The sequence below is a fragment of the Cordyceps javanica genome, chromosome 7, assembly GCF_051103115.1.
Source record: "Cordyceps javanica chromosome 7, complete sequence".
Classification (NCBI taxonomy): Eukaryota; Fungi; Ascomycota; class Sordariomycetes; order Hypocreales; family Cordycipitaceae; genus Cordyceps; species Cordyceps javanica.
Genome location: NC_139301.1, coordinates 1109313 through 1120263, shown reverse-complemented (window position 1 = coordinate 1120263; position 10951 = coordinate 1109313). Strand labels below are relative to the sequence as shown.

General features: G+C 55.5%; 3 protein-coding genes across 3 annotated transcripts; 1 reads left to right on the top strand and 2 right to left on the bottom strand.

Moving 5' to 3' along the window:
• Positions 1-1192: 1192 nt before the first annotated feature.
• On the bottom strand, positions 1193-2162 carry V2A60_009852 (RTA1 domain-containing protein; the record flags this gene model as incomplete). The annotated part of the gene is made up of 2 exons (XM_083261116.1): positions 1193-1917; positions 1988-2162. The coding sequence occupies 2 exons, from the start codon at positions 2160-2162 to the stop codon at positions 1193-1195; spliced, it is 900 nt and encodes a 299-aa protein (XP_083117242.1).
• Positions 2163-4965: 2803 nt separating this feature from the next.
• On the bottom strand, positions 4966-6957 carry V2A60_009851 (ATP-dependent RNA helicase SPB4; the record flags this gene model as incomplete). Its single annotated transcript, XM_083261115.1, has 2 exons — positions 4966-6711; positions 6784-6957. 2 exons carry the CDS (start codon positions 6955-6957, stop codon positions 4966-4968), a joined length of 1920 nt encoding a protein of 639 aa, XP_083117241.1.
• A 1298-nt stretch (positions 6958-8255) lies between these two features.
• Positions 8256-9470, top strand: V2A60_009850 (diacylglycerol kinase; the record flags this gene model as incomplete). Its single annotated transcript, XM_083261114.1, has 1 exon — positions 8256-9470. The coding sequence occupies one exon, from the start codon at positions 8256-8258 to the stop codon at positions 9468-9470; it is 1215 nt and encodes a 404-aa protein (XP_083117240.1).
• Positions 9471-10951: the final 1481 nt, after the last annotated feature.

Genomic DNA, 10951 nt, shown 5'->3' with positions numbered 1-10951 from the left:
TGTCTTGCTTTTTTTTTTCTTCTTCTCCTCTTCTTTTGTTGCTCAATACAGAAGCGTAGAAAGGCAGGAAGGAGAGGGGGCTTGTAAAGTTGTGCGTTTGCAGTTGAGACGGAGTTGGTCGCTTAATGATTCATCATCAACGTGAATGTTCTTATCTCCCGTAATTGGTTGTTCTGTACTAGCGATCTCCTGGCCCAACTGGCAGCGACTGGCAATCAATCATCAATCTCGCTGTTCTCGGGGGAATGCGCCGCCGAGTTGGTTTCCCTTGGGACGAGTGCTGGATGATGGTCAAGCGGACAGCGAGGCGTGCTGAACTCGTGGGCAGAAGAGAGCGAGTCTCTCGTTTATGTGTGTAATAAAAGTGCTGTCTAGCCTGGTGCACGCGTGGTGGAAAGAGGAAAAATTATATATGAATCAAGAGCGTTATTCAGTGAGTTTGCTTGTGGAAGTGTTAAAAAAAAACTATATGAGCTCGGGTCGCCTTGGTTGGCTTGTTGCCGGCGCACCAATAGCATCCTTTCCCCCTCCTCTCTCTTCGGAGGCGTCCTTTTTTTTTTCCCTTCTGCACGGGTTCACCATGCTTGCTGTGTTCCGCCAACAACTCCGCCTTGTTCGGGGGCTGCGCGACGCGCGGAGTCCATCAGAAACCCGACCATGTTGCTTCGCCCGTCCCCTCCCTTGCTCCCCCTCCAAAAAATTATCGTTAATCAGGTTTAGCGGCGCAGCTTGGTGACCGGTATTATCTGTCGGGAAGGCGGGTGCATCCCGATCCGACCTTTGCAACTAACTAACTAACTAGTCAACTGTTGACTGACAGCCATTGGCCACCCTACAGCGAGATGGCGAGCCCTTCCGAAATGTCATTTCGAAACAATTCAAAGGCCCGCTACCCGCACCCTCGTGGCATCCTTGTCTTGCTCGTGTTTTGCGGAGAAGGACTGATTCGAGGATACGACGAGTGATGCAAACTCCGCAGCATTTGTCCAACCCTCGTTACCTGCACGCTTCTCAATGCAACCCTCGTGTGACTGCACCCTCCAGGTACTTTTTTTTCTCTCTTGTCCGCCGGTTCGATTCAACAGTAGAATTGCCTATTCTATAGCGATAAAGGTGAAAAGCATAATGAAGATGCCCGTGATACCTTTGAAAAAACGCAACGCCTCCCATGCAAACGCTTGCTCCTGTATGCTTATTTCTGCAGACCCCGCGACGACAGCCGAGACGCATACTCGCCTCCCGAATCAAGTCGATAGCTCGAGTCGTTGAGGCCGCCCTCGACACTCTCCCAAGCCGGCGCCGGCGCCGTCAGTTTGCCCGGGTACCACCACACGAAGACGGCCATGGTGAGCACCATGAACAGCGCGTCAAACACGTACAGCGTCCACTCGTGCGTCAGCAGGTAGCCGTCCTTGCCCATGATGTACTCGACCACGCGGAAGACGGACCGCACCATGATGAGGGCCGCGGCGGCGTACATCATGAACAAGATGCGCTGCCAGGGAACGGCGCCCCCGGTGCTCGCCGCCGACGGCCAGCGGCGCATCCGCACGTGAAAGATGACGGCCGTCACGGCGAAAAGCCCAAACAGCACAATCTGGATCAGCAGGCCCGCGAGGATGATGTTTTGCGCCGTCGTCTTGGAGAAGCTGTCCGACGCCATGAGCCCGCCGCCGCCAGACTGCACCAGGAAGGAGAAGACGTCGCCGAGCACGAAGACGCGCGTGAGCCACCGCGGCGCGATCACCAGGTGCCGCTCGCCGTGCACGCTGCGCGCCAGACGGCTCAGCACCATGTAGATGGACGCGGCGAAGAGCGCCGGCGCCACGAGGACGAAGACGCTCTGCAGGATGAAGATGATGAGGTTGTCCGTCTTGTCGCGGGCGGCGGCTCGGGCGACGTAGCCGACGATTTCGACTGGAAGAGAGATGATCAATTAGCATGGGACGATGGTGCGCCAGCAACAAGAGGGCGAGAAATGGCCTACATAGTCCACCAATGGCAAAGGGAATGGCAAATCGTGTCCGTGTGGATATGCTGCGCCATACGACGCCTGATGTGAGAATACTAAATAAGGCGACGGCGACAATGGCTGCTGGCATCGAGGGAACATAGTCCCAGAGGTAATAACTGCCGCCCTTGTAGGGTTTGAGTTCCGGCATGGTGTCTTTTCGACTATAACACAGCAACGAGATGAACGAGATGAACGAGAAAAAAGGCGATCAAGTTGGTGGTGAGCTTTTGTCAATTCAAGAGAGTCGCTGGTACATTGGAGATAATAGCTTCGTTGTAAGTGTACGTCCCACCACAATCCTTTTATGTACTCGAGCCGCTTTCATTTTTTTTAGTCCCCTTGGAGATGAAAGAAAAAGCCACAGCCGGGCAGGCACACACGTAATGAAAGCCACTAAGGAATAACGTTGCCAAACATTCCCACATCGTACACAGCATGGGATGCCGCAATCTCAGGCACCCGTCCCGCGAACACGCGAGTTGCGGCGGAGCCCAGAGTTGGTGCGAGAGCGAGAGCGAACCCGCAGACCCATTGAGCAAGCTTATTGTAGGAACAGAACCCGCCAAAGCGCCCTTCGATACGCGTATGCCCGATAAAAATAGTGGTGCGGGTGCTCTGTTCGCTGACCCGGTCCCCGCCCGTCCGTCAGCCGCACCGGAATACGCGCATCTCTCAAAACTTTGATTGCAATGTATAAGACCTAGAGATTGCACTGCCACCGCAAAGGTAAGGCTGGCAGCAGGGACCTGCAACCGCCAATTGTACACGAGTGCTTTCCAAAACAGCCTCGCAATCATGAATCCGAGACTCTTCAGGACCAAAGCTAGGGCTGAATCAGGCACTATTCCCCGATCCAATGATCGCCATTCCCGCCGCCCCTCCTCTCCCTGTTCCTTGGAGAGACCAAGAAGAGCCGCATCGTCGTTGACAAGGAACGGTAGCAAGGTGGACGAACCGGGATGTGGGACGGATGCATACGTATGCGATGCGATGAGAATCCGACTTGTTGGTCAACTCGCGTGTTGATACTCGTAGAGGGGCCTAGGGCTGATTTGCGGCACAGCACCTGCCTACCTTGCAGCAATCGAGTGAGCTTGAGCGGCCTCGACTAGTGCGTCATACGTCATTTCAAGGCTGTGTACCATGACTGCTTATCAGGCACTAATCGTGACTGTCGTGAACCGCAAAGCACGAGTTGCCTGCGCCAGGTCTGCTGCGTTACTCATCCACGACCCAAGTTTGTAGGTCGCCGCGTCTGGCAGATTAATTCCCGGGCGTCAAATGAAATGCACAGAGAGGGTGGGCCCACGCTCGGCGAAGGAGGATGGTGATATTTCCAAAAGTTGACGCCAAATTTAAAGCAAACATGTAAAATGTGTGAAACTTGACAGGCCCCGTCGCTGTCAAAGGCAATCCAGATCCCTTTCCGGCCCGGGCTGTTGGTCCTCGCGCGACGCCCGCCCCCCTGGTTCCTACTTGCTTTCCATCTCTCCCCAAGGATGTAAAAAAATAAAAAAAGGCAAAAAAAAAACAGAAACAAAATTGCACACCGGTACGGAACGGTCTTCAAGGTTTGTGTCTATTCGATGCCCTCGACCAACTCGTTTTGTTGATGACACGCAACGGAATAGCAAAGCTAGGAAGAAGAAGAAAAGAAAAAAAAAAGTGTTGACACTTTTGCATTGACGCGATTTCGCCCAGGGAAGAATTTCCATCCTACCCTTCTTCTTTCTTCTCAACTCGGATTCCCCTCCCTCACCCCCCTGGGATTGTGGTTTTGGATTGAAGATGGCGACAGGATATAAAGCAAAAGTGCTCATTCACCAGCATGTACGACCATAGCCGAGTGAAAAATCTGGATCCCGTCTGATCTCCGATCGATAACCACTTGAGCGCCAGATTAGTAGTTGGGTCGGTGACGACCAGCGAACACCGGGTGTTGTACATCTTTTTTTTCCTCATCTTTATTTTTTTTCCTAATTTCCATCTTCTTTACTTTACCTTGGCCGTAGAGATTCCCCAGATGTAGCTGTAAAAAGTTGGTGTACTTTGGCGTTGCAGAAACCTGCGGTGATGGGGTGACGGACGACGAGGAATACTGGGGGTGCGAATCCCAGGGTTTTTTTTTTCTCCTCTCTTCTTTTTTTAAAGACTGAAAAAATAAAACGAGGTAAAGGATTTAATATGCTCATGTCGGCCATGGAGCTCAAAAAAGTGAAAAGGAGACGCATTTCTAATAGTAGTAGCTTTGACTCGACAATGGCTTGAAGAGTTCGTCACGTAACTCCTTGGTGCTTGGCCGCAAGCCGCCGACATGTACTGGGCGTTGCGCTGGGAGTCCCTATCCATGATCACGCCCGCTGGACACGGATGACCGCCTTGCGCTGGACAACACAGTGCGGCACACGACGACAAAATATATGAATAAAATGAAATAAAATTATGTATAAAAAAAACTCCGAGAAGGCTGTCTGCCCTTCCCCTCCCTTTTCGAGTGTTGTTCTGAGCGCGCGATACTATAAAAGGATGTATTTGGCTATGATGGGCCGTATCGGAAATGACTTTTTGAAAAAGAAACGAGAAGAAAATAAAAGATTTAAAGTGAGAATCACAGAGACGTAGAGAGATACGTGTTGCCCGTGAATCTAAACCAACACCAACGAGCTTGGTTACTACCTACCCGCGCAAGCCTTGTGCCCCTTTTCGCTGGAAGGCACGTCTCGCGCGCGCAGAACGGGAAGGCTCTGCTTACTGTCGTGTAGGCAGACCGGAACATTAAAGGTTCCAAAAGAAAAAACAAAAGAACAGAGAGGTGGATGTTGTAAAGCGGCGGGATTCTGTGATGACATTCAGATATGTTAACAACAACCTTGGCAGCCGCTGATTGTTGGGGAAATATATACGATTGTTTTTCTACTTTTTTTAGTCTGTTTGACTCATGTACATCGTAACTAGTCGTCAAACCCCTCAAAGGACTCCTCCTTGTCGTCTGCCTTGACGGCCCTCTCCGCCTCCCGCTTGGCGCGGTTCTGCTCGCGCACCTGGCGCAGCAGGTCCTGCAGCTCGGCGTCCTGCGTCCGCTCCTCGGCCGTCATGTTGGCCGCGCGCTCGGCGTCGCGCTTCTTCCTGCGCTTCTCCCTGCGCTCCTCGCGCACCTCGGCCTGCTCGGCGCGGCCGCTCCACGCCGCGTTGCTCTTGCGCTTCTTCTGCGCCTCGGCCGCCCTCGCGGCGGCGGCGGCGCCGCTGCGCTCCTCCTCCAGCGCGTCCTGGCGCGCCTTCTCCCTGGCCTTGTCCCTGTACGCAAAGGCGTCCCAGTCCATCGTGACGCCCAGCATCTTGTCGCCGTCCCACTTCTTGAGCTCGGGCATGCGCGGCAGGCGCAGCAGGCCCCAGGCGGCGCCGAGGTCCGCCCAGTCGAGGTCGGCGGCGCGGAAGATGGACGTCGCCTGGTGCGCGTTGTAGCTGCGCACCCAGCTAACAAAGGCCCGCTGCGCCTTGTCGTGGATGGCGCGGTCGTCGCGCAGCAGGCTGCGGAGCTGCTCCGTCGCGGCCTTGGCGTCCGACGCGGAGACGGAAATGTCGGGCCGCGTGAGCGGGTGGATCGGTGTCTTGCGCACTTCGAGGAAGCGCACGTAGTCCTCCTCGCGGCCGGGGTGCAGCATAACGACGGCGAGGCCTTTGCGACCAGCGCGTCCGGCCCGGCCGCAGCGGTGGATGAAGACTTTGGGGTCCGAGGGTGCGTCGACCTGGACGACGAGGTCGACCTGGGGTATGTCGAGCCCGCGGGCGGCTAGATCGGTTGTGAGGAGGAGAGTCGGGGATACGGATGTGAGAAACTTCTTGAAATTCTTTTCGCGGACATTGGCTGGGTGCTTGCCATGTAGCGGTACTAATGATATCCCGTCCGGCAAGATCTTGGGTAGCGTATGTTGAAAGTAGTCGACGGCAGCGCACGTCGACAAGAAAACGATGCTTCTTTGCGGTGTGATGGGTAGTTTTTGTAACAGCTGTGCCAGGGCAGGCAACTTGTGGCTGGCGGGTTGGACCATGTAGGTCATTTGCAGACTGGCAGGCGTCCTGCGGTCCTCGACGACACCACCGCCGTCCTTCATCTTGACCTTGACCTCGATCTTGACGGGGTTTCGCAAACCGACTCGGATGATTTCGCTGACAGCCTCGCTCACGCTAGCGCTAAAGAGACCTGTGCGGCGCTGCTTGGGCAGGTGCGAGAGAATATTTTGCAGGTCCTGCTTGAAGCCGAGGTCGAGCAGGCGATCGGCCTCGTCGAGGACTAGAGACTCAAAGGCGGACTGGGGGCAGTGCACGTGGGGCGACGAGAGAAGCTCGACGAGGCGTCCCGGTGAGGCGATGAGGAGATTCGGGCTGTGGCGCATAAAGTAGCTGAGATCCTGGGCGGTGGTGGTGGTGCCGCCGACGAGCAGCTGGGGCACGACGACGGGGGCGGCGGTGGCGGGCCGCTTCTCGTCATCCTGGGCGAGGTAGGGCAGGACTTCGGCCGAGGGCGCGTGGAACTCGAGGAGGGCGAGGAGAACGGCGTGGATCTGGGCGGCGAGCTCGCGGGTGGGCGAGACGATGATGGCGGCGACGTGGTGTCGCTTCGTGGGCTCTTCTTGTCGGAGGAGGCGCTGGACGAGGGGCAGCAGGAAGGCGAGCGTCTTGCCGGAGCCGGTAACGGCCTAGAGGGTAGCCAGGAGCGGACGGTCAGTACACTGTTGGAAAAATAACGAGCAGAGTGATTTCGGCCGTACCTCGACGACAACGTCCTTGTTGCCGAGAAAGTGCGGCATGGTGGCGGCCTGCACCGGCGTCATGCGCGCAAAGCCCATGGCCGAGACGGCTTCCAGGATCCAAGGCGAGAGGCCGGGAGACAGGCCGTCCCAAGCCCGGAGGTCCTTTTTTTGTTGGACTTTTCCGGAAGCCATTGCGAGTCCCCAGATTCCGGCGAAAAAAAGGAAGATTTATATATCTATGAAAATAGGATTGGCGGAGGTGAGTGGACGACTTGGGCAAAAAAAAAAGTTACCAGTTGCAAGCCGATCTTCAAAAAAATCTTTATCTTATCAGCAGATGCGGGTCCAGGAAGAGAAAAGTAGAGTACCGATTGGTTTGTGCTAGCCTACGGTTTACTGCAGTAACAACCAGCTGGTTCTTCTTCTTGATAATTGGTGCAAGACGCGCAAAGAGTCCGCCATCTTGTTTTGGGTGCGAATGCTCACGAGAGCAAACGCATTTGCTAGTGGTATGATTTTTTGGAGGGGGATTAGGTAGAGGATGCATGGCTGATGTTTGTGTTTGGCTTTGCGAGTTTGCAGCATATTGATTACAAAGCCAAGAGTGAGAAAGACAGCCTGCCAGTCTAGTACATACCTGGCAACACTTGATCACGAAGACCTTAGAGGACTTGCCGCGTTATTTGTGTCATCAAACAAAGATGGAGTTTTTGGTAGTTTTCTTTGCAAATGGCAATTTACATAAATAACAACCTAGTATATTGTACAATTCCATGACAAATTCTAATAGCTTGTTTAATAGTAATTGTCCACTGCACACCCATCCGGCGTATCCACCTGTTTACGTAGGCGTCCAGGTACGTGACATCAGAGCCTTGGACCCAAAGCCAGGATTGGGATTCGTTAGGGGAAAAGCTTTTGTGGCCACGCCAGTCTTCATCTCCACAAACCCAATCCAACCGTTTTTTTCCCCCTGCTGCTCTCTGCTCTCTGCTCTCTGCTATTTGCCGTGCTTGTTGCACCAACGAGGTAAACCTTGTCGTCATTTCCGTCCGTTCAAAATCGTCAAAAGACGTCTTCATCCCACCCGTCCCCGTCTCGCCCGCGGAATGCAGTAGAGGTTTTTTTCCTTTACCGCACGTCCGCCTGCATCCACGTCGACAACTCTGGCGCCCATCACGGTTGGCGACGACACCACTACGACCATTTCTGCTTTCGCTAGTCCCGATACTACATCTTGTCACGCGACGGCGCCGCCCTGGTCACTCTTTGCGCTACGCTCCCACGACGTCCGCAACGCACTCTCTTCTTTGCCGCGCCAACCTCCCAGCAACAACAACAGCAGTAGCAGCAGCAGCGGCACCACCACGACCGACGACCACATCACAACGACCGGCTGTCCACCCGTCTGGCCTTCGTCCTTTGCCCCCCTTCGACGCATCCTCGCCGGTCCTCTCGCCTGCTCACCCCTGCCCCCCATCGCATTCACCATGTCGCTCCGTCGCAAGGCTGCTGCCGCCGCATCCAGCGTCGACACGCCACCGCGTGTGGCGTCCGAACCTTCCGACGACGTCGAGGAGGAATATACAGGGCCGCGCACCCGCTCCGGCGCTCGCCGCCGCAACGCGCCGCAAGCTTCCTCGTCCTCGCCAGCAGGTGCCCAGGACTCTTCGTCTGACGCTGAAAGCGCACCCGGCAAGCGCAAGTCGCGCACGCGCAGCCGCTCGCCGGTCGACGCCAACAAACTCTCCCGCATGACGCCGCGCATCGCCGAGCCCACGGCGACCTCCCCGCCGCCAGCCAACGGCAAGCTCACGACGACGACGACGACGACGACGACGACGACAAACGGCCCCGCGCAGGTCAACGGGGGCTTCCTGGCACCGCCGCAACCCGCCGCCGGGGGCTGGAGCTGGCGCGACCTGAGCCGCAGCCCGAGCCCGCTGGGCCTGATCCCGATCCACCGGCACTTCAAGACGTTTGTGCACAAGCACGAGGTGCCGCGCAAGGCGCTGCACGTGTCGATTGGCTTCTTCGTGGTGTGGCTGTACACGACGGGCACGCAGACGAGCGCGGTGCCGCCGTACCTGATGGCGGCGCTGGTGCCCGTGGCGGCGACGGACGTGCTGCGGCACCGCTTCGCGCCCGTCAACCGGCTGTACGTGCGGGCGCTGGGCGCGCTGATGCGCGAGAGCGAGTACGCCGGGTACAACGGCGTCATCTGGTACCTCCTCGGCGCCTGGACCGTGCTCTACGCGCTGCCCAAGGACGTGGGCGTCATGAGCGTCCTGCTCCTCAGCTGGTGCGACACGGCCGCCAGCACCTTTGGCCGCCTCTGGGGCCGCTACACGGTCCGCCTGCGCCGCGGCAAGTCGCTCGCGGGGTCGCTGGCCGCCTTTGCCGTCGGCGTCGCCACCTCGGCCTTTTTCTACGGCTGGCTCGTGCCCACCGTCGGCCCCATGCCCGGCGACGAGGGCTTCCTCTTCCGCAACGTCCTGGCCCTCCCCGCGGCCCTGGTCGGCGGCGAGGAGAACCGCGACGCCTGGTCCGTCACGGGCTCCGTCGCCCTCGGCGTCATGTCGCTCGTCTCGGGCCTGGTCGCCTCGGCGAGCGAGGTTGTCGATATTTTTGGCTGGGACGACAACCTGACGATTCCCGTCTTGAGCGGGTTCGGCATCTACGGTTTCCTCAAGGTGTTTGGCTAGAACATTTTTTCAAAAAAAAAAAAAAATCCCCGCAGACTCTTGGTTTTTCTTACTTTCTCTTCCTCTCTCTTTTTTTTCTTTCTTCCCGCCTTTTGGCTTTTTTTTTTCTATCTTCTTCTCTACTCTCTTCTCCCCTGTGTGTATTTTCCCCCTCGCTTTCGTCTTGATGGGTAATGTTGTTTGAGTGTGGAGTGGAAGGAGAACAACGGCAAATGCGAAGCTGTGCTAGAAAAAAGACGGAATCGTTTTGTGTGTGTGAGAGTGTGTGTGTTTGTTCTACTTGCCCTGTACTTTTCTTTATCTTGTCTTCTCTTCTTTCTTTGGATACACTCTCCACTCACGTTTCCAAGTTGCGGGGGTCAGAGGAGATGAATCGGTGAAATATCAATGTTGGGCAAGGAAGATATACCTGCCTGTTGCATGGCTGGCGTTTAGGATACTTTCTTTGGCTTTCTTTCTTTCTTTCTTCTCCCTGTTTAATGTCCGCACTGCATGGCCAGATACCATCTGCATCAGATGGGAAGTTGTGACTCAATCAAATAAAACTACTTTTTCTGTCTCCCTCTCCCTCTCCTTCTCTCTCTTTTTTCTTTTGCTTGTCCTACAGGAGGCAGCACAGTAGCTTCGGGGCTGGTGTATCGTGCTACTCTAGACTCGCACGGAGGACGAGTACGAGGACTGTGTCCCTGGGCATTGCAGATATCAATCCGGACCCTCTTGCTCTGCTTTTTCGCATCACTGTGCATTGCAGAAGCTAATCGGACCCTCTTCCTTCTCCTTCCCCCTTCCCTTTCCCCTCGTCCCCTCTTCTTCACCGTTTGCTATCGGTAGTAAGATTGACTGTGCGGTGACATGGCATCCATGCACGCTGCGCGTCGGGCACGATGTCGTACATGGGATGGGCGAGGTGTTGCCAAGAGTAGGTGCCTTGATCCATGTCCGCAGGGAACACAGTGAGCCTCCCCCCCCCCCCCCCCCCCCCTCCCTCCGGGTGCCGGCGGGCGTATGTGTCTAACGAAGAAAGAAAGGCAGGTCGGTGCACTTTACGGATACCATGTGTACATTGAAATTACGAGTAATGATACGTTTGGGGCCCGAATAGAATACGTGCCCCGAGTTCAAAGGCAACGAAAAAAAAAGTAAATAAATGAATAAAAACAAATCAGAATTAGAGAAAAAAAAAGCACTAGGCCATTTTTGTTGGTACAACGTCGACGACTGCCGATGCCGTCCTTTGCGTCCAACGGGCATTGGGGATGGATGCGCGCAACTAGTTGCATTTATTATTTTGCCACATTGTATCCGTACACAAAAAAAAAAGAGAGAGGGAGAGAACAAGGAAAAAAAAAAAGGGCAAATAATTAGAGCAATGCTGAGTTGTCTTTTGTGGCATGTGGCGTTTGGCGTTGGGTTCGTTTTTGCTGGCTGGCCCCCAAAAGGAAACTGGGCAAACCCCCCCCCCCCCCTCGGCGGCGTGGAGC